General features: G+C 68.0%; 5 protein-coding genes across 8 annotated transcripts in view; 3 read left to right on the top strand and 2 right to left on the bottom strand.

The window, feature by feature from the left end:
• Positions 1 to 813: 813 nt before the first annotated feature.
• PYM1 (PYM1 exon junction complex associated factor) lies at positions 814 to 2,860 on the top strand. Of its 2 annotated transcripts, none has more exons than XM_075725070.1 (3): positions 814 to 862; positions 1,632 to 1,725; positions 2,347 to 2,860. In XM_075725070.1, exons 1-3 carry the CDS (start codon positions 832 to 834, stop codon positions 2,858 to 2,860), a joined length of 639 nt encoding a protein of 212 aa, XP_075581185.1. In that variant the 5' UTR covers positions 814 to 831. The 2 variants fall into 2 exon arrangements, with proteins under 2 accessions (XP_075581185.1, XP_075581184.1); XM_075725069.1 differs by having other exon boundaries at positions 832 to 871.
• Positions 2,861 to 4,612: 1,752 nt separating this feature from the next.
• Positions 4,613 to 7,490, bottom strand: LOC142596105 (transmembrane protein 198-like). The gene is made up of 4 exons (XM_075725086.1): positions 7,370 to 7,490; positions 6,017 to 6,592; positions 4,808 to 4,956; positions 4,613 to 4,735 (listed from the first exon to the last, which is right to left on the bottom strand). The coding sequence occupies exons 1-4, from the start codon at positions 7,488 to 7,490 to the stop codon at positions 4,613 to 4,615; spliced, it is 969 nt and encodes a 322-aa protein (XP_075581201.1).
• Positions 7,491 to 9,264: 1,774 nt separating this feature from the next.
• DNAJC14 (DnaJ heat shock protein family (Hsp40) member C14) lies at positions 9,265 to 11,762 on the top strand. Its single transcript, XM_075725065.1, has 6 exons — positions 9,265 to 10,476; positions 10,566 to 10,672; positions 10,797 to 10,916; positions 11,045 to 11,205; positions 11,309 to 11,411; positions 11,534 to 11,762. The coding sequence occupies exons 1-6, from the start codon at positions 9,265 to 9,267 to the stop codon at positions 11,760 to 11,762; spliced, it is 1,932 nt and encodes a 643-aa protein (XP_075581180.1).
• Positions 11,763 to 13,373: 1,611 nt separating this feature from the next.
• ORMDL2 (ORMDL sphingolipid biosynthesis regulator 2) lies at positions 13,374 to 15,477 on the bottom strand. Of its 2 annotated transcripts, XM_075725018.1 has the most exons (4): positions 15,443 to 15,477; positions 14,216 to 14,589; positions 13,795 to 13,946; positions 13,374 to 13,544 (listed from the first exon to the last, which is right to left on the bottom strand). In XM_075725018.1, exons 2-4 carry the CDS (start codon positions 14,387 to 14,389, stop codon positions 13,409 to 13,411), a joined length of 462 nt encoding a protein of 153 aa, XP_075581133.1. In that variant the 5' UTR covers positions 14,390 to 14,589; positions 15,443 to 15,477; the 3' UTR covers positions 13,374 to 13,408. The 2 variants fall into 2 exon arrangements, with proteins under 2 accessions (XP_075581133.1, XP_009482349.2); XM_009484074.2 differs by lacking the exon at positions 15,443 to 15,477 and having other exon boundaries at positions 14,216 to 14,649.
• Positions 15,478 to 15,753: 276 nt separating this feature from the next.
• SARNP (SAP domain containing ribonucleoprotein) overlaps positions 15,754 to 19,461 on the top strand; it is a 32,982-nt gene continuing 29,274 nt past the window's right edge. For both annotated transcript variants that reach the window (XM_075725009.1, XM_075725010.1), the window contains exons 1-5: positions 15,754 to 15,804; positions 16,418 to 16,517; positions 16,784 to 16,830; positions 17,885 to 17,952; positions 19,386 to 19,437. In XM_075725009.1, coding sequence (XP_075581124.1) covers positions 15,769 to 15,804; positions 16,418 to 16,517; positions 16,784 to 16,830; positions 17,885 to 17,952; positions 19,386 to 19,437 — 303 coding nt within the window. In that variant the 5' untranslated portion in view covers positions 15,754 to 15,768. The remainder of the gene's footprint in view (positions 15,805 to 16,417; positions 16,518 to 16,783; positions 16,831 to 17,884; positions 17,953 to 19,385; positions 19,438 to 19,461) is intronic.

Consider the following 19,461-nt stretch of genomic DNA (forward strand, 5'->3'; position numbering starts at 1 on the left):
CGGGACCCCCCCCATGGCGGCGCTGGGGGGCGGCGGGGCCTGAAAGTGAAAGCGGTTGTGAGAGGGGGTGGGGTCCCCCCCGGGGGGGACCCTAAATATGGCGGGGGGGGGGGGGGACACACGGGGACGCGGGGGACACGGACACGCACACGACCCCCGAGCGGCCCCGAGGGGGTCCCCCCCATCCCGGCGGGGGTCCCGGGGGGAGCCCCGGGGGGGTGTCCCGGGGGGTGTCCCCATGGCGGGGGGGTTGTCCCCATGGCGGGGGGGTGCCCGGTGGCCGCGCTCCCCCCGCGCCGGCGCCGCTTCCTCCTCCCCCGCCGTATCGCGGGGTGCGATCGGGGTCGGCGGTGGCGGTTTCGGGGTTCCCGTCCCCACAGGCGCTCCCGGCTGAACCTCAGGGGGCGGGGGGGGGCACACGACACCCACACGCGTGTCCCCGCGGCTCCCCCAGCCGGGGGGGCGCGGCCCCTGACACCCCCCCGCCCCCCCCCGGGCCCGGGGGTCGCAGCCGTGTCCCCGAGGGACCGGGTCGGGGTGGTTTGGGGACACCGCGGGCGCCATGGCGATGGACCCGGGGAACGGGGGGGGGGGGGTGTGGCCTGGCACCCCCGGCCCGGGGTCGCCATGGCAACGTCGCACCTCGGGGAGGGGGGGGTGTTGGGGGGGGGCTGCCCCGGTGCATGCCGGGAGTCCCCCCCAACACGGGGGCGCTGCCCCTTTAAAAACAAAATGGCCGCCGGCTCGGCGGCGCGCCTCCGCAGCCACACCCGGCCCGCGCGCCACTTCCGGGGCGGGGCTGGCAGACCGGAAGTGTGTCGCGCTCGCAAGATGGCGACTCCCTATGTGACTGACGAGACCGGTGAGTGCGGCCCGGTCCGGCGCCGTGGGGCGGGCGGCTCTCGTGGGGCTGGGCCCGGCCCCCGTGGGGCTGCTGCCCTCCCCGGACCCACCGAGCTGGACGCAGCCCCGGTCCCCGTGCGCCAGGCCGCCCCCGTGCCCGTGGGGCCGGCTCTCTCCCCCGTGCCCGTGGGGCCTCTCCCTTGCCCCATCTGCTGTGGGGCAGCTCCCGCCCCCCCGGCCTCTGTGGGGCTGGACCCGCCTCGTCCCCGCACCCCGCTGTCCGTGGTGTCCCGCTGTCCGCACCCCAGTCCTGGGGCGGGGGGGGGGGGCCGTGGGGTGCTTGGGGTGGCCGTGGGGCGTCCCGGGATGCGTGGGGGCCCCATGGGGTGTCCTGAGGGCCCCGTTGGGTGTTCCGGGGGCCCCATGGGGTGCGTGGGGTGTCCTGTAGGCCCCTGTGGGGTGTCCCAGTGTGTCCCGAGATGCGTGGGGCTGCTGTGGGGTGTCCTAGGGTCCCCATGGGGTGTCCTGAGGGCCCTGTTGGGCGTCCCAGGGGCTGCGTGGGGTGTCCTGTGTGCCTGCGTGGGGTACCCTGGGGTGTCCTGGGATGTGTGGGGTCCCCATGGGGTGTTCTAGGGCCCCGTTGGGCATCCTGGGGGTCCTGTGGGGTGCGTGGGGGGTCCTGTGGGGTGCGTGGGGTGTCCTCTGGGCCGCCGTGGGGTGTCCCAGGGGCCCCGTGGGGTGTGTGGGGCATCCCGGGGCCGCCAGCCGACGGCGCCTTGGCCTCGCAGGGAAGTACATCGCATCCACGCAGCGCCCCGACGGCACCTGGCGGAAGCAGCGGCGGGTGAAGGAGGGATACGTGCCCCAGGAGGAGGTGCCAGTGTAAGTGGGGCAGGGGGACGGGGGTGTCCCATGGGTGGGGGGGGGCTCCCCGCTCCGGGGCTGGGGTCTGCTGTGCCGCGAAAGGGGAGCGGAGCTGCCGGAACGTCCTGTCCCCAGGCACCCCGGAACCTCGGCCCCGCGACTGCAAGGGCTGCGTGTGCCGGGTTACGTCTTGAGGTCTCAGTCTCTTTCCAGGTTGCCCGAGCAATTCCGACCCCCTCACCCTTACCCCATAAGCCGTATCCTGCCGGTACGTATCCACTCCCGCCCCAGTCCTCCTCGGGGTGGCCGTGGGGGTCCGGGCCGTCCCGCGGATGCGAGGAGGATCCCGAGCGGAGGCATCTGCCGGGGCGCAGAGCTCGGCAGCGGTGACCGGCTCCGAGGGCGGCTGCTCGGCCGCTGCGTGCCAGAGGGGGCAGAGCCCGCAGGTCCCCTCGTCCCCGGGGCAGAGCCGGGCCCCGGGGGCTTCTCTGCATCAGAGTTTTTGCCGGAGGTGCTGAGCATTCCTGGGGTTTGGCGCCGGGGTCTTTGACACCGCGCCGGGGTCCTCGGCACCATCCCGGGGTCCCTGCAGAGGGACGGCGGGGGAGAAGCGCCTTCACGGGCTCTCGTTCTGTGCAGGTACGAGAATAAATATGTGAAGTTTTTCAAAAGCAAACCCGAGCTGCCCCCGGGGCTGAGCCTGGAGGCCACCGCGCAGCCCGGCAAACAGCCCGGCAAGGCGGAGAGCGGCGAGACGGGACTGTCCAAGGCGGCGAAAAGAAATTTGAAACGCAAGGAAAAGAGGAAGCAGCAGCAGGAGAAGGGAGAGCGGGAGACGGACGAACTGATCCAGGCGCTGGAGAAGGCCTCTCTGTCGGAGGGCGGCGGCGGGGACAAGGGGCCACCGGGGGACAGTCGGGCGGCTGCGCCGCAGCCGGCCTGTGGCACCGGAGCCCCCACCGAGGGGGAAGTCCCCTCCTCGGAGAAGAGCAAGAAGATCAAGAACCTGAAGAAAAAGCTGCGGCAGGTGGAGGAGCTGCAGCAGCGGCTCGACTCCGGGGAGATAAAGCAGCCGACGAAAGAGCAGCTGGAGAAGCTGGGGCGGAGGAAAGCCTTGGAGGAGGAACTGCGGGACCTGGAGCAGGACTTGTAAGGGGCGGGCGGGGGGGATTTGGGGGGCGCAGGGACTTGGGGGTTGGGGGGACACACGGGCGGCGTCCCCAGTGCGTTGGCTGCCCGGACCGAGCGCCTGGCCCCCTGGCCCCGGGGATTCGGTTTGGGCGGGTGCTGTCGGTTTTATTTTTATTTTCCAGAACAGTTGTTCCCAGCTATCGGTGTTAGAAACCCGGTGACTCTCAAAATACCTCTCTCCTTTTTTTTTTTTTTTTTTTTCTTCTTTTTTTAATTTTGTTTGGGGTGGGGCCGGGCGGAGCCGTGCTGCGTCCAGGGCGGGGCAGCGGCCCCCGCCCCCCCCCCCCCCGCCCGATCTTCCCCAGCCCCTCGTGTTCTGTGTCGCGGCCTCTCTCTCCCTTTATTTTTAAAAATCATGCAATAATAAAATTGCAGTAGTGACCCGGCGCCGGAAGCTCAGTTCTGCCTTTCCCGGCGGGGGGAGGCCGCGAGGGACGCGGTGACGGCAGAGCCCGGCCCCCGCGCTGCTGCTGCCTGGGGCCGGCTGGAGCCCTCCCGGCAGCGATGGGGGTCCTGGCCGTACCCCCTCCCCCCCCATTTCCTGGGCACCGCCGCAGAGGGGATGAGCTGCCGGATTCCTCCCCGCTCCCCTGGGAGCTGCTGGGGTGGGAGCAGTCCCAGGCACCCGGCAAGGCCCCTCGGTGCCACAGAGCCACGGGTGCATGGGTGGGGGCACGCCAAAGTTCAGGAGCTGCTGGGGTGGGCAATGGTGGCGCAGCCACGATCACCAAGGGCGGGAGGTGCGGGCACCCGGTGACCCGAATGTGGGGGTGTCCTGAGCCCTGCCAGCCGGTGGGTGCCCCTGGGGGTGTCCCCTGTCCCCAGGGTGTCCCAGCAGCATCAGTGCGGCCGCGCTGCGGCGTGGATGGTCCCCTCGCTCCGCCGAAGGACGCGGGAGCACGCGTTGGGGGGTCCTGGTGACGTCCCGGTGACCGGCCAGGCAGGGCAGGGTGGGTGCTGGCACCCACGGCACTGCCGGAGGAGGGCAGGGTGCACCCAGCCGGAGGGCATTGCCGTGGCCCCAAAATTGGCCGTGGCCCGGGGCTCGGCACCCTCAGACCCCCGCCCTCGCGGCCCCCCGCACCGCCGCGGCCCCCAGCCCCCCGCACCGGCAGGACCTCCGTCGTCAAGGGATCCGGGGGGGTCCCCACCGCCACCCGTGCCCCCCTCGCCTCCGGCCGCAGGTGATGAGGTTTGGTGGTCCCGGGGGGCTCGCGCAGGCCCCCCCTGTGATGCTCTTTAATTCGGCAGCCCCGGTACAAGCCCCACGTGGGGCCACCGTGGGCTTTTGGGGGGGCTCGGGGCAGGGTTTGGGGGGCCGGGGAGGCCCCGTGGTGGGGTTAAGGCTTTCGGGACCCTCCACAGCCGAGGCGGGGAGCTGGGCTGGGCCCACAGTGCGTGCATAGAGTTTGGGTAGGTCCTACAAAAATAAAAATGGGGCTTTATTTTGAAGGGGGGGTCTCCTCTGGTGCTGGAGGGTAGGGTGTGGGGTGGGGGCTGTGGGGCAGGAGCAGCGGGAGGGCACGGGGTTTGTGTGTCCTTCCCCCCAGCCCCAGGGACCCCCCCCCCCAACCCTGAAGCCCCGCCTCCCCGTGGCCACACCCCCAGGAGGGCGGGGCACCTGGCATCTCATTTGCCTATTTAAAGGGGCAGGCACAGTGGTAGCGGGGGGCCCCGGAAGGCCCCCCAAGGCACGTCGGTGGGGCGCGGGCGCTCAGGGGCGGCGGCGGGGCGGGGAGGCGGTGAGGGGCGCGGTGGAGTCGGCGTCGGGGGCGGCAGCGGGGCCCGGCGCGGTCCCGCTCTCCAGCTGCCGGTCCCGCAGGCTCCGGATGTAGCTCTGGGGGGACACGGGGGGTCAGAGCGGCCCCACGGCCACCGGCACGGCCACGCCGGCGGCACCGGGACTCACCGGGGCCAGGACGTCGCCCGCATAGCGTTTGACCGGGGGGGGCTTGCGGCGGTAGGTGCCCTCGGCGGGGGCCAGGCTCTGCCGGCGTTTGGCCTCCTTCTGCCGGACGCGCAGCAGCTGCAGCCGCTTCTGCCGCCGGCTGAGGATGACTGCGGGGAGCGGGGGGCTGAGCCCTGCCCCGCGGCCCCCATGACGCCTCTGGCCCCGTCGCCCTCGGCGGCCCTGTGGCCCTCGGCCATCCGCATCCCCGGCGCCATTGCCACCCGCTCCACCCCTGTCCTGTTGCCGGCCCCTCCCCGCCTCCCCCACCGCTGCCATCCCTGTCCCCAATTCTTTCCCAGTCCCATCCTTGCCATCGTCCCTGTCCCCGTTGCTGCCCCGGTCCCCATCCCCATCGCCATCCCCGTCCTGTACTCGTCCCTGTCCCCATCCTGTCCCCATCGCCTTCCCCATCCTGTCCCCGTCACCGTCCCCATCCCCATCCCATCCCTGTCCCCATCCCCATCCCTGTTCCCATGCTGTCCCTGTCCCCATCCCCATCCTGTCCCCATCTCCGTCCCCATCCCCGTCCCATCGCCATCCCCATCTCCGTCCCCATCCCCATCCCATCGCCGTCCCCATCGCCATCCCGTCCCTGTCCCCATCCCCATTCTGTCCCTGTCCCCATCCCTATCCCAGCCCCACCCCCATTCTGTCCCCATCCCCACCCTGTCCCCATCGCCATCCCCATCCCGTCCCCATTCCCATCCTGTCCCCATCCCGTGCCCATCCCCGTCCCCATCCCCATTCTGTCCCTGTCCCCATCCCCATCCCTATCCCGGCCCCATCGCCATCCCGTCCCCATTGCCATCCCCATCCCGTCCCCATCCCCACCCTGTCCCCATCCCGTCCCCATTGCCATCCTGTCCCCATCCCCATCCCCATCCTGTCCCTGTCCCCATCCCCATTCTGTCCCTGTCCCCATGCCTATCCTGTCCCCATCCCATCCCCACTGCCACCCCCATCCCGTCCCCATCCCCATCCTGTCCCCATCCCGTGCCCGTCCCTGTCCCCATCGCCACCCTGGCCCCACCATCCCACCTCCTCCGCGCTCACCCGCACCCTGGGACGCCCTCCCCGCTGCACCCCCCCCCCCCCCCCGGCTGCTCCCACCGCCCAGTGCCCCCCGAGCTGGCCGGGAAGGGGGTGCCCGCCGTGCCCCCCGCTCACCGTCGGCGTGGGAGAAGCCGTCGGCCGTCAGCTTCCACTGGAGCAGGACGGCGAGGAGGCTGAGCGCCGGCCAGGCACCCAGCAGCACCCAGCTGTGCCAGCACAGCGGCCCTGCCGGCGCCAGCCGCAGCCGGTCGTAGACGTAAAGCACCAGCGCCAGCGCTTCCACGAAGTAATCGGCGCAGACGACGACGACGGCGGCGCCGAAGACGGCGGTGGAGAGGACAGTCAGGGCCTTCGGCCAGTGCAGCGCCAGGAGGGCGCAGAGCAGCGCCAGTCCCAGCAAGCTGCCCGCCGGCACCCAGGGGCTCGGCGGCGGCAGCACCGGTGCCGCCGCCACCAGCGCGGCGGTGGCCAGCAGCAGCCCCAGCAGCAGGCCGGTGGTGAAGAGCCCGACGCTGCGCAGCAGCATGGTGACCAGCCCGCAGAGCAGCCCGATGCCCAGGGCGATGCCCGCGCTGGCTTCCAGGCTCAGCTGCGTCTCCAGCACCCGCTCCTTGTAGCACAGGAGGAAGATGACGATGGAGCCGAAGAGCAGCCCCGAGAGGAACATGATGGCCTTGAAGCAGCGGTACCCTGGCGCGGGCGCGGCAGGGGCGTCACTGGGAGCTGCCCCCGGTGCTGTCCCTTCTGGCCGTGCCCCCCAGCGTGCCCCCGGGCCCCCTCCTCATTCCCTCAAAGCCCCCCACCGTGTGCTTGCCATGCCCCCGCCGCCAGCACCAGCTCTGCCCCCCGGCACTGCCCCCCGGCCGCGTATCCTGGCCGTGTCCCCCAGCCGTGCCCCCCAGCTGTGCCCCCCAACCATAACTGTGGCCCCCAACCCTGCACCTCAGCCATGTCTCCCAGCCGTGCCCCCCCACCGTGTCCCCCAGCCATATCCCCCAGCTGTGCCCCCCAGCTGTGCCCCCCAACCCTGCCCCCCAGCCATAACTTTGTCCCCCAGCCGTGTCCCCCAACCATGTCCCCCAACCCTGCCCTCCAGCCGTGCCCCCCAACCCTGCCCCCCAGCCACAGCCATGTCCCCCAGCCGTGTCCCCCCGCCATGTCCCCCTGCTATGCCCCCCAGCTGTGCCCTCCATCCACAACCCTGCCCCCCAGCCATAACCCTGCCCCCAGCCGTGCCCCCCAGCCACAACCCTGCCCCCCAGCCATAACCCTGCCCCCAGCCATGCCCCCCAGCCGTGCCCCCCAGCCATAACCCTGCCCCCCAGCAATAACCCTGCCCCCCAGCCGTGACCCCCAGCCGTGCCCCCCAGCCATAACCCTGCCCCCCAGCCGTGCCCCCCAGCCATAACCCTGCCCCCAGCCGTGCCCCCCAGCCGTGCCCCCAGCCGTGCCCCCGCCGGCGCTCACCGAAGCAGCCGCAGACGAGGCCGAAGAGGGCTCCGAGGGCGCAGAGGGCGGCGGGGCCGGGCTCGTAGGGGGGCCGGGGCTCCAGGGCGCAGCGGGGTGCGGGGGGGGGCCCGGGCTCCATCGCCCGGGGGCTGCGGGGCTGGCGATGGGTGCTGGGTGCTGAGCCCCCCCCACGCCCCCCGGCACCCCCACCCCGGGCTCTGCGGGCAGGGGGAGCACCCACACCCCCACCCACATCTGGCAGCCGCTGCGGGGGGGAACTGGGCAGGGGGGAACTGGTGGCTACTGGGAGGACTGGGCTGGGGGAACAGGGGAGCTGCCGGGGCGGGGAGGGCTGAGGGTGCTGGGGGCACTGGGAGAGGGAACTGGGAGCTACTGGGGGCAGCGAACTGGGAGCACTGGGAGAGGGAACTGGGAGCTACTGGGGGCAGCGAACTGGGAGCACTGGGAGAGGGAACTGGGAGCTACTGGGGACAGCAAACTGGGGGCACTGGGAGTGGGAACTGGGAGCTACTGGGGGCAGCGAACTGGGAGAGCTGGGAGAGGGAACTGGGAGCTACTGGGGGCAGCGAACTGGGGGCACTGGGAGAGGGAACTGGGAGCTACTGGGGGCAGCGAACTGGGAGAGCTGGGAGAGGGAACTGGGAGCTACTGGGGACAGCGAACTGGGAGAGCTGGGAGCGCTGGGAGCTACTGGGGACAGCGGAGCGGGGGCACTGGGAGCGCTGGGAGCACGGGGCCGGGGCGGGAGCGGGGCCGGGCGGGGGTCTCCGCTCGGTCCCGGGCCGGGACTCACCCGCTCGCTGCCGTCCCGGGGGTCGCGGTGGGGCCCGGCCCGGCCACGGAGCCCAGACTGGGCCGGGCGCGGGGCCGGGGCCGGGGGCGGTGCGGGGCGGGACCGGGCGCGGGGCCGGGGCCGGGGCCGGCGGGGGGCGGGGAGCGGCCGGCGGGGGGTCCCGCGCGGGGCCGGGGCCGTGGGGCGGGGCGGGGCGGTGGCGTGGGGCGGGGGCTGCGGGGCCGGGGGGGCTCCGGGACCGGGGGGGGCTGCGGGGCCGGGGGGGCTGCGGGACCCGGGGGGGCTGCGGGGCAGGAGCCCTTCTGTGGGGCCGGGGGGGGGAACCGGCGTGGGGCCGGGACCGTCGTGTGGGGCCGGGAGGGGTCCCGCGTGGGTGGGGGTCCCGCGTGGGTGGGGGTCCCGCGTGGGTGACGCCGCGGCCGGGCCACAGCCGCTTTGTGCGCGGGGGACGCGACGGGGTCAGCGCAGGACGCGGGGGTCCCCCCCCCGGGGCGGCGAAGGGGTTAACGGCGGGGGGGGGGGGGTGTGGGGTGTGCGCTGGCCCTTTAAGGGGCGGGGCGCCAGGGAGCGACGCGCCCGCACTCAGGCCCCACCCCCGGAAGTGGGCGTGGCCGCGGCGGGCGGGCGGAAGGCGGAAGTGAGGCGGGTGAGGGACCCGGGGGGGGGCGGGAGGCGGCGGCGACCCCCCCCCCCGCCACCACCGGCACCGGCGCGGTGAGTCCCGTCCCCCCCCCCGGTCACCTCGGGGCCACCCCCGGACCCCCCCCGGGTCCCCCCCGGGCCCCGCCAGCCGCGGGGGGGGGGGCGAGGCCGCACCAGGGGGAGGCGGCGGCCGAGCGGGGCCCGCGGCGGGACCCCGAGCAGCGGCAGAGCTGCGCCTTTTGGGGTGGAAATCCCCTGAAATCGGCCTAAAAGCGTCCCCGGGGGGGGTGTGTGCGTGTCCCGTGGGCACCCGGGGCTGGGCCAGGGGGGTTCCCGGGGCCGGGGGCTCCCGGGGCCGGTCGGGGCTGTGCTGACTCCGCTCTCGTCCCCAGGGCCCGGCGGGATGGCCGTGACCTAGGCCCGAGCGGGGCCAACGGGGCGGCGCGGGGCCGCCGGGATGGAGCAGCTCCGGCAGCGGGAGGCGGCTGCGGCCGAAGGAGGCGACGGCCCCGGCGGCTGGAGCCGGGACCCCCCCGGGGATGGCGGGGACAGCGCTGCCTGGAACGGGAGCTGCGGCCGGCCGCCGGCCACCGGTTTGGAAGACGACGACGATGAGCAGGACCTGCCCTTCCCGAGCCCCGAGTGCTCCTGCCGCTGCTGGGGCGAGCCGGCCACCCCGCCGAGCCCCGCAGCCGAGCGACGGGACGGATCCTGCAGCCTGAACTGCCACAACCGGGCCAGCGCCGCCCCGGTGCTGCCGCTGCCCCGCGGGCAGGAGGAGGGCGAGGAGGACGGAGCCGGCGAGGATGGCGCGGGGAAGGGAGGCCGGAGGACACGGCGGCGGCAGAGGCATCGCTCGGCCCCCAAGGAGAAGGAGGAGGGCGGCCGGCGCGAGGCCGGCGTGGGCAAGCGGCACCGGCCGGCGCGAAAGAGGAGCCGCGGGGACGGGACCGAATCGCCGGGGCTGGTGGAGGAGCTGGCCGGCTGCCGCGGGCTGCTGGTGGCGGCGCTGGCCCAAGCGCGCAGGCTGGGCGCGGAGGCTGGCGGGCGGTTGCTCTGCTCCTGTTGCCGCCTCGGTGCCCGTGACCTGGCCTCGGCGCAGGCCGGCGTGCGGAGCTGGGGCCGGCGGGTGGGCCAGCGGGCCCGGAGCGGCTCCCTGAGAGCGGCCCGGTGGCTTCGAGCCGGGGCAGGGTTCTTCCTCCGCCTGCTCTGGATGCTCTGCGCACTGCTTCTCCTCCTCCTCATGCTGCTCCTGGGCAGCCTGCGGCTTTGCTGGCGCCTGGGCGCTGCCGCGCTGGTTGCTGGCGTGGATCGGCTGGGCAGGAGCCGGTGGGTGGCCCGGCTCCTTGCGCTCCTGGACGTGGCCGTGCTCCGCAGGACGTGGGGGCTCCTCGGGGAGAGCCGGACGTGCCGCTACCTCTGGGACTGGTTGCAGAGGCGGCGAGCTCCCCCCTGGGTGCCCGGGGCGGGTGGGACAGGCGGGCCGGGGGGCATGGCGCCTGGCCCCGATGGTGGAGCTCCCGCCGCCGGCTCTGGTGAGGAGGTGAGCCGTTTGTTGGCCATGGCGGAGGTGCCCGAGGAGGAGCTGAACCCATTCCAGGTGCTGGGTGTGGAGGCGACGGCGTCAGACGCCGAGCTGAAGAAGGCCTATCGCCGGCTGGCGGTGCTGGTACGTGCGCGGCGGGGGCCTTTGGGCAGCGGGTGTCCCCCCACCACCTGTCCCTGGGATGCGGCGCTGAGGTTTCTGGCTTTTTCCAGGTGCACCCGGACAAGAATGAGCACCCGAGGGCGGAGGCGGCGTTCAAGGTGCTGCGGGCAGCCTGGGACATCGTCAGCAGCCCGGAGAGGAGGAAGGAGTACGAGATGTGAGTGGGCTCAGCTGTGGCCTGCGAGGGGAGGATTTGGGGGCACCGGGGCTGCCCTCGCCCCGTGCCAGCTCCCCGCTATGCGGGGTCTGAGCCTGGTTTTTCCCCCCTGTCACCGCCGCAGCAAGCGGATGGCGGAGAGCGAGCTGACGAGGTCCATGAGCGAGTTCCTGAGCCGGCTGCAGGACGACCTGAAGGAGGCCATGAACACCATGATGTGCAGCAAGTGCCAGGGGAAGCACAAGTAGGTCCCAAGGTGGCGGTGGCGGCAGCAATGTGCCCGGGGGGTCCCCAAAACCAGGAGCACGGGGTGACAGTGGTGGGGGGAGCGGAGCCAGCGCCGCAGGTTGGAAACGCCTGTCCTCGCCGCAGGAGGTTTGAGATGGACCGGGACCCCCTGAGCGCCCGGTACTGCGCCAAGTGCGGCGTGCTGCACCCCGCCGAGGAGGGCGACTTCTGGGCTGAATCCAGCTTGCTGGGGCTGAAGATCACCTATTTCGCCATGATGGACGGGAAGATCTACGATATCACGGGTGGGTGCCGCCTTCCCGGAGCCCCTGGGATAAGCGGGTGCCGCTGGCCGTCACCCCCCCTCGCCGGGGCGGCGTGACCGGCGGCTGCTTTGTCTCTTGGCAGAGTGGGCTGGCTGCCAGCGCGTGGGGATCTCCCCGGACACCCACCACGTCCCCTACCACATCTCCTTCGGCTCCAGGAGCTCCGGGCCGGGAGGGCGGCAGAGGTCGGTCACAGCGGCGGAGCGGTGATGGGAAAGGGTGGGATGACCCCTGTCCTTGGCGGGGGATAATGCGGGGCTCCGAGCTCAGTCGGGCCCCCCCGGACACCCGCTTTCCCCCCTCGCAGGAGCGCTTCCAAGGGCAGTCCCGCCTCGGCTGCCGACCTGCAGGATTTCTTCACCCGCGTCTTTCAGGGGAGCTCGGGGCCGATGCCCGGGGGGCCCTTCCCGCCGCCCCCCGCCCCCCCGGGGGCAGCAGCCTCTGCCGGGGTGCCCCCGAGGGCTGAGGGTGCTGCACCCAAAGGTGACGCCAAGCACAAGAGGCGGAAGAAGGTGCGTCGGCCGTTCCAGCGCTGAGTGGCACCGCGGGGCCGGGCAGACGGTGCTCTGCCAGGCACGAAAAGGGCTCTTTTGAATAAAAAAAAATCTATTTTTCTTTTTTTTTTTTTTTTTTTAAAAAAAAAAATGCAATCTCTGTATTTCAAAGTAACCAGGGTGTTTGTGGTCTGACACGGCCAACACGAGCAGGAGCTGTGCCTTGGAGCCAGCCGTACCAAAGAGCCCACCGGGCAGTTAGGTGGGGGCCGGGACGGCCGGACAGACGGACCGGCCGCTGGATCTCTTCAGGGTTATTGTAAACGTTCAGGGGACGTGGCTGCTGGAGCCGCTCCGGAGGGAAGGGAGCTGCCTCTGGCGTCACGGGTGCCCCTTCCCCTCCGCACCAGGGGCCGGGGAGCTGCCGCGCTGCTGCCGGGGGCCGTTGGAGGGGCTCAGGCGAGCCCCCCGCCTGCGCCGCGCCCCAAGGAGCCGTGGCCGGGCAGCCTCCGCCAGCACGGTTCACTTAGTTCTTTTTTTTTTTTAAGCAGCTTGTTCCTTTTTGCTCGTACGGATCTATTTATTACCGCATGCATCCCCTTTCTGTTAGTACAGCCACGTACGTCAGCTGCGGGCGTCTTCCTCGCAGCATGGCGCTGCCCAGCCTCTGGCTGTGCCGGTTTTGCTTTTCCTGCCTCAACTTGGCTTGAGAGACGCTCGTCCCCTTCCCTCGGCGCTGGGGACGAAGAGCGGCTTATTTTTTTTTTTTTTTTTAAAAAAAAAAAAAAAAAGCAAAGTCAGGAGGCAGGAGCTGGTTACAGGCCGCGGCCAAAATCCTGAGTTGTATTGCAAGTCATTTTTTGCCAAGACACGCGCGAGTGTCCGCCAGCTCACTGAGCGTTTAGCGTTTCCCAAGCCAGGACACGGCGGCTGCACCGGTCCTTAGCAGGGAGGAAGAGCCCTTGGGGGCTGCGTGAGGCTCCCCGGACCGCGCCAGCAGGGCTGAGCTTAGGTGCTCGGGGCGAGCCGGCAGCCGAGCTGCCGGCGTGGATGCTCCTGCTGGAGCCGAAACGCCCCGAGAACTGTTGCTGTAGGCCACCATTGCTTTTTTGCTAACCTTTTTGTACTTCCAGACCGGAGCAGCTAGGTTTTAAATGGCAGTGTACCTTTTTCTTATCACTTTTGTTAAATTAAAAATATGGTTTGAAGAAGTCCGGCTGGTCTGTGCGGGGAGGGGTGGGCGGGAGGCGTGAGCCGGGGCTGGTCCCACTGCGAGGATGCCGCTCCGGTCGCTCTAAGTTCTTTATTATGGTGGAAATATATAAAACGTGAGGACGAGGGAGGTGTAGGTGGGCAACTCTTCCCACTAGTCAGCAGTTCTCCCCTCGTCGGTGCTTTTTGCATGGTTACATGGAGGTTAGCTCGAAGGAAACGCGCACGTGCAACACGACTGCTCGCTCCGCCGCGCTCCTCTCTTCACCGAAGAGAGAAAGGCCAAAGCGAGGAGCCCCTTTGAGATGGAGGAGCATCGCTAAAACCCTGCCCAAAAGCCAGAGCGGTCCCTGCCCCGCGCCCAGCCCTCATGCCTCACCCCTGCTCTCCAGCCGGTGCCTCACGCCGCACCGGCCTTCCCTCTCCGTCCCCCGGCTCCGCTGCCTCTCTGCTGGAAGCGCCGCGTGCGCTGGGCCTCAGTACTTGTTGATGCCGAAGACCCGCACGCCGTGGAACTGGGGCAGCTTGGGCAGAAGGACGCTGAGCAGGGAGGCCGTGTTGACGACGAAGTGCACCGCGTCGTATTTGGTGTAAAAGCTGGTGAGGAGGTACCTGGGGGAGAGAGAGAGGCAGGCGCCGGATGAGCTCTGCGCCGCTCCCGCCCTCCCCTCCGCCTGCGCTGGCGGGATTTCGGGTGCCTCGCTGCTGCTTCCCGTACAAAACAGCACCTCACAGCTGGGGAAACCTCTCCAGCCTCAGGACCCGTCCGTGCCGGGGCGGCTGTGCTGGCAGAAGCCCAGCGGTCCCACTGCGCGCCCTAGACACCCCCCGGTGCCTTCCCGCCTCGTTCAGCAGCACTCACAGCACCACCGGGGAGATGCTGAGGAACTTGCGTGACGAGGTGCACTGCGTCCCGTAGTCTATCTGCTCCCAGTGCGTGAGGAGGCGATCCTTGCCCTGATCTGGGGTCTCAAAGGGGGTCCCCTTCACCGTGTGCAGCAGCAAGTACATGACCTGCAGGTTTCATGGGGAGAGGAGATGTAAAGCAAGCCCGGGACAGTCTGCTGCTGGGACAGTAACGTGTTTCATGCTGTTACCCAAGCTAATGAACAAGATTTCATCAGCTACGGCTCTCCCACAGTGCCAAACCCCCAGCCTTCCCCTCGGCGCGCCGCAGGAACCAGGGGCTTCCTCAGAGCCTGGGGCCATGGAACCGTACCCAGCAAAAGCCAGCCTGCGCGCTCGCCAGCCCTGGGAGAAAAGCGGGCCAAGCTTTGACTAACCAGGTTGTGTATGACATTGGTGAGCGTCCAGACCACAGGAATGCTGAAGAACGGGATGCTGAGGAGAACGATGTGGAGGACTCCCACGGAGATCACATACGCCAGCCAGATCCCCCGGCTGTTCATCACCCGCGTGTTGGGGTTCACCTCGCTGTGCGCCACGCCAACGTTCATCCTGGAGCAGACGAACGGAGGCTTCCAGAGGTCTCCTCAGAGAGGTTTTTCCCAAATCTCTGCGATTCCTAACTCAGGGCTCCTGGCGTAGCCCCAGATCCACAGTCTTCCTGCAGCACCGCTCACCCCGGCTTTCCCACCTGCTGAACCTCAACACGCCTCTGACGCCAGCTCCCTAATTAGCGACTCCGCACCTCAACCTTAAGGACAGGAACACGAAGGCAAGGAGAAAAGGAAGGTGTCACCAGAAATGCTGGGAACAAAGGAAGAACCACCCCGTAACGGGGCTCCCCTTGCCCCGTGCTGCTTCCCCCCCCGGGCGGGGAGGCAAAACGCCTGCCCTGCCCCGCGAGCCCAGCTCCTCGGCCCTAAGACATGCGTGGGGCCGGGGAACAACCCCGGATCCCTCCTCTCTGGGGGACCATCGCCTTCCCCATGGTCGGCTACGCCTGCTCCCCTCCGGGCCTGGCCCTGCCACCATGGCCTCGCACCCTGGCCCTCCCAGCCCTGGCCCCTGGCCCCCTCAGCCCTGTCCCCTCGCACCCCGGCCCCCCAGCCCTGTTCCCTCCTTCCCTGTCCCCCCCAGCCCCATCCCCAGTCCCCCCCCAGCCCTGTCCCCTCTCTCCCTGTCCGCCCACAGCCCCACCCACTCCCTCCCTGCCCCCCCCCCCCCAGCCCTGTCCCCTCTCTCCCCAGCCCCCCTCAGCCCTGTCCCCTGCCCCCCCCAACCCTGTCCCCTCTCTCCCTGGCCCCCACAGCCCTGTCCCCTGGCATCCCCAGCCCCCCCCCCAGCCCTGTCCCCTCTCTCCCCAGCCCCCCTCAGCCCCGGCCCCTTGCACCCCGACCCCCCCCCAACCCTGTCCCCTCGCACCCCCGGCCCTGTCCCCCTCTCCCCAGCCCCCCCCAGCCCTGTCCCCTCCCTCCCCGGCCCCCCACAGCCCCGGCCCCCCACAGCCCCGGCCCCCCCAGCCCTGCCCTCTCGCACCCCCGGCCCTGGCCCCTCCCTCCCCGGCCCTGGCCCCTCTCACCCCGGCCCCCCCAGCCCCGGCCCACCCGGCGGCTCCGCAGCCGTTGCCAGGACCCTGCCCGCCCCCGGGCTCGTCTCCAGGAAGTCCCCGCATGCGTCCCTCTCTGTCCATTGGCCGCTCCGCAGCGCTTCCCCGCTGCCGTTGGTCGGTTCGCCCGTCGCTCAGCACCGCACCGCCCCTCACGCGCTGGCGGGCCAATAGCGGGCGGAAGGCGCGGGTGACGACTGGCCAGTCGTGAGGGACGGTGTTGGGAAGTGGTTTGAAATCGCCGGTCCAGGAAGCGCGGCGCTGATTGGGCGATGGGCGGGCCGGCGGGGGCGGGGCTGGCAGCGGGGCTGCAGGGGTGACAAGATGGCGGCGGAGACAGTGGAGCTCCATAAGCTGAAGGTACCGGCCGAGCCGCCGCCGCCTCGGGCCCCTGCAGCGGGGGCCGCGGCCTGGCCGGGCCCGGGCAGCGGGGACCGCGGGCTCCCGCCGCCGCCTGGGCCTCGCCGGCTCCGGCCCGGGGGGCAGCGCCTGGAGCCGCGGCCTGCGGGGGCGGCCGGCGCGTCCCTGCGGCTGGGGGCCCCTCGAGGCCGCGCTGCCGGCCGCGCACGGACACGGGAGAGCTCCGGGGGCTGTCCCGGCTGGGTCCCCCTCGTACCCGGGCCCTCCTTCGTCTGGCCCGGGAGCCGCGTTCTCTCCGGTGCCCGCCCGGGGATGCGCCCTGCGAGGCCTCGGTCGTGGCGGGGGCCGGTGGCGGGCACCGGAGAGCGATCCTCCTCCGGGTCTGGGGGGACGGCCCGGCTACCCGGGTGAAACCCGCGGGTCTGGGGGTGCGGCTGGTGTTTAACATGGGGAGGCAGCCTTCGTGGCTCCTAAAAAAGCCAATTGTTTTGGCTTATTTTAAAAATAATAATGCTTTTCATAAAAAATGATGATTATTCCCTTGTTCCTTGGCGTGCTTCTGCACACGTGAGTGAACTCCACGCGCTAATTGGAAGCTCCTTCTCTTACGTAGTTGGCTGAACTGAAGCAGGAATGCCTGGCCCGTGGCCTGGAAGCCAAAGGCAACAAGCAGGATCTGATCAACAGGCTCCAGGCTTACCTGGAGGAGCACGGTGGGTGCTGGTGGGGCGGGCTGGGGTGTTCGTGGGCTCCTTCCCAAAGTTATCGGGGTTATCGGTGGTGAGAGATCTCCTGGGCTTCGACCTGCGTTCGCGCAGAACTCCGGGGTGAAAGAGAAGCTCCCCGCTCCGAGCGCTTTGCTGTAACCACCTTTGCTTCCCACTTTCCTGAATAAAACCCTCATAGTAGATTTTAGAGAAGCCAGAGATATTACTGAAGTAATCTGCTACTGCAATTGCTCTCTTGTTTTGTCCTCCAGCTGAAGAAGAAGCAAATGAAGAAGATGTCCTGGCAGAAGAAATAGAGGTGAGTCGTCTTTTGGGTAGACTGGCCTGCGCAGGGGTTTCTGGTTTGCCGGGCGGCGTGCGGCTGCGTGGTGGCTGCGTGCATGAGGGACGAGGCGATCCCTGCGGCCGCGTCTATATTAAAGCACCGTTGTCGTTCCTTGTGGGGTCTAAACCCGCTATTTTTTACTGCAAAGGCTCGATGGCGCTGCGTCAGCCTGCAGAATGCACGGTGCAGGTTTCTGGCAGCGTGTGTAATCTTGGTGCGTGGCCGCCGGTTCAGAGCGGGGTCATTCTGCCCATGTTCAGCAGGATTCACACTGTGTTGCCCTGTGTTTTTTGTCACGAACTGAACAGCAAACGTGGTTGGAGCGTTGGCGTGCTCGTAAGAAAGAGCGTATAAGAGAAAGTCGCCCAGCTGGTGCCTGCATGGTGGGCAGGTGTGGGCTGGGCTGGGTGGCCTGTGGGATCAAGCCTTAAAGCAGGAGAGTTTGTTCCGAGAGAGGTGAGGAGATCTGACCTGGGGCTGAAAACACCAGTGGAAAATGATTCCTCCAATTGTCAGGCTCTTTGCTGCTTGGCAAGCGCGTGCCCTGCAAGGACGGGTGGAGGATATGGAAGATTTCTCCTCATTTTCACAAAAAAATTATTTGGTGAGAAGTGAGACAGGTCTTACTGGATTGCTGCTGGGCTTTGAGCGTGAGCACCGTGTAGTTTCGATGTTCTTCGCTTGCAGGCTGGAGAACATCTCCCTTGAGTTACTTCCTAAGCCTCGTGAAGCCCAGACTTTCTGGTAAGGGAGTAGACTTTGGATAAATCAAGAGTCTGGTCCATAACAGCTAGGGTTCAAACCCTGCCAGGCTGAGGCTGTCAGCACAGATTATTACTTCTTGCTGCAAACCTTGCCTTAGCAGGCAGAGTTAAACACATAATGCTGAAATCTTTAGGTGCGTGCGCCTTTTAAACCAGCGAGAACCCAAAAGTCTTGACAGTGTCCCCGCTGTGGTGTTTCTCTCTTGCTCAGCTGGCCGGGGTATTTATTATCTGACCTCCTCTCAACTCCTTGACTTTTGCAGGAGGAAGAGCAGAAGCCGGTAGAGCCGCCCGTCAAAGTAGAAGAGCCTCCTGTAAAATCGCCTGACGTGTAACTATCCTTTCTGAGTAGACCAAAGCAAACCCGTGGGGTGTGAGGGCCGGTGGCGATAAGCTTCCTACCGCCCCGTTTTGGAGTTTGGGCTGGAAGGGAGGTCGCAGCGCGCGTTGGAGCGGGCTTGTGGCCCTTGCCTCAGCCCTGTGTGGTAACGCGGTGGTCTGTCTGGTGGTCTGTCTGTCTCCCTGCGTGGCTGCTCTCCCCTCTGCGGCTCCAAGGATGAGGCGAGCCCGAAACGAGCCCCGGGCTTGTGGCGTGTGGGCAGGAGGGGGCGTGCTGTGCCCGCCGGCAGCGCCGGCGAGCGCCAAGGCCCAGGTCCCAGGCAGAATTGCTTCCTGTGAAAGTGCCATTAAGCCATTACTACCTTTCAGGGCATAAAATGAGAAACCTGTCCAGGAATCTGGAACAAAAGCAGTGCATTTTTCTAAATGGGAGACCTTAATGAGGCTGGCTGTGACCCACTGTTTTATGGGAGTTGTTTGGAGGAGGAGGATGCTATTTCATTTAGCCTGGGAACTTCCGAACTTTGTCTCTTCCTCTTTTGTTTTCCCTCCTCGAGCCTGAGCTCTGTTTTCGGAGCATAAACTTTGGAGCACGCCCACTCCATTATATTTTTGTTCAGTCTTTTTACTGGTCCCGCTGTTGTCAGCTGCACATTGTTCAGGAAGTGTGTGTTTGAAATGGAGCCTGGGCGCGGGGTGCTGGTGCTGACCTGGGGAAAGTTGCCTGTGGCTGTCCCATGAACTAGAACAGAACAATCCTTTGTATTTGAGGGCCATAAAGGAATAAAGCTCTTTGGGGCTTGCAGTCGAGGCTTTGGGCTTCTAACAAGAGCTGAATGTTACTGTTAAGAGCCTTAAGATGGGCAGGGGGTTATTCTTGGCTGCGTAGGTCTGCAGCCTCTTGCTGTAACATCCACTCGGCGTTTTGAGACGCATCTGCAGCGCCCCGCTAAAATTGCAGAACGTTTCTCTTGCCTTAAACGGGGTTAATTATTCCTCCAAGCCTGTGTGGAGAATGGATGAGAGTCTGGCTGGTTCTTGTGTCTTCTCCAGCTCGCCTCCCATCGTCGCCAAAGGAATTTGGGAGTACTCCAGGCGCTAGTTAGGCTTGCAGGAGAGCCCACGGCTGCACCTTCTCTGGGTCGTGTGTTTCCTGCCCCAACACACCCTAGGCTTCGGTTATTAAGTTTCACAGGCTTCATACTTCACTTTAGCATCGATATCTGGCTCTAAACTTGCCCTCATAAGGGGGATGCTGGCTTGTGGCTGCTTTCGTTTTAAAAACAGGCCCTCAGTTCAGGTGGTGGTGGTGTTTCCAGAGGTGGGTGGCTGGGAAGAGAACCCCAATACCTCTCCCAGGGGGGCATGCCTGTGAAACCAGCGGGAGCTGTTCTGACTGATTTCTCTCTTTCCCAACACCTCTAGGATTACGGAAAAGAAGGTAGTGAAAATAACGTCAGAAATATCGCAGATGGAGGTAAGGTTCCTTCCGCTACTTCAT

This window comes from Pelecanus crispus, chromosome 26, assembly GCF_030463565.1.
Source record: "Pelecanus crispus isolate bPelCri1 chromosome 26, bPelCri1.pri, whole genome shotgun sequence".
In the NCBI taxonomy this organism is placed as follows: Eukaryota; Metazoa; Chordata; class Aves; order Pelecaniformes; family Pelecanidae; genus Pelecanus; species Pelecanus crispus.

Bases quoted from the DNA above. Each gene is read 5' to 3' on its own strand.
- DNAJC14 (XM_075725065.1), top strand. From the start codon at position 9,265: ATGGAGCAGCTCCGGCAGCGGGAGGCGGCTGCGGCCGAAGGAGGCGAC. The intron at 10,917-11,044 runs GTAGGTCCCAAG...TCCTCGCCGCAG, and splicing joins AAGTGCCAGGGGAAGCACAA to GAGGTTTGAGATGGACCGGG. The intron at 11,206-11,308 runs GTGGGTGCCGCC...GTCTCTTGGCAG, and splicing joins GAAGATCTACGATATCACGG to AGTGGGCTGGCTGCCAGCGC.
- PYM1 (XM_075725069.1), top strand. From the start codon at position 832: ATGGCGACTCCCTATGTGACTGACGAGACCGGTGAGTGCG. The intron at 872-1,631 runs GCCCGGTCCGGC...TTGGCCTCGCAG, and splicing joins TGACGAGACCGGTGAGTGCG to GGAAGTACATCGCATCCACG. The intron at 1,726-2,346 runs GTAAGTGGGGCA...CGTTCTGTGCAG, and splicing joins CCCCAGGAGGAGGTGCCAGT to GTACGAGAATAAATATGTGA.
- ORMDL2 (XM_075725018.1), bottom strand. From the start codon at position 14,389: ATGAACGTTGGCGTGGCGCACAGCGAGGTGAACCCCAACACGCGGGTG. The intron at 13,947-14,215 runs GTTAGTCAAAGC...TGAAACCTGCAG, and splicing joins CCAATGTCATACACAACCTG to GTCATGTACTTGCTGCTGCA. The intron at 13,545-13,794 runs GTGAGTGCTGCT...TCTCTCCCCCAG, and splicing joins AGCATCTCCCCGGTGGTGCT to GTACCTCCTCACCAGCTTTT.
- LOC142596105 (XM_075725086.1), bottom strand. From the start codon at position 7,490: ATGGAGCCCGGGCCCCCCCCCGCACCCCGCTGCGCCCTGGAGCCCCGG. The intron at 6,593-7,369 runs GTGAGCGCCGGC...CGCCCGCGCCAG, and splicing joins CCTCGTCTGCGGCTGCTTCG to GGTACCGCTGCTTCAAGGCC. The intron at 4,736-4,807 runs GTGAGTCCCGGT...GTGTCCCCCCAG, and splicing joins CGGGCGACGTCCTGGCCCCG to AGCTACATCCGGAGCCTGCG.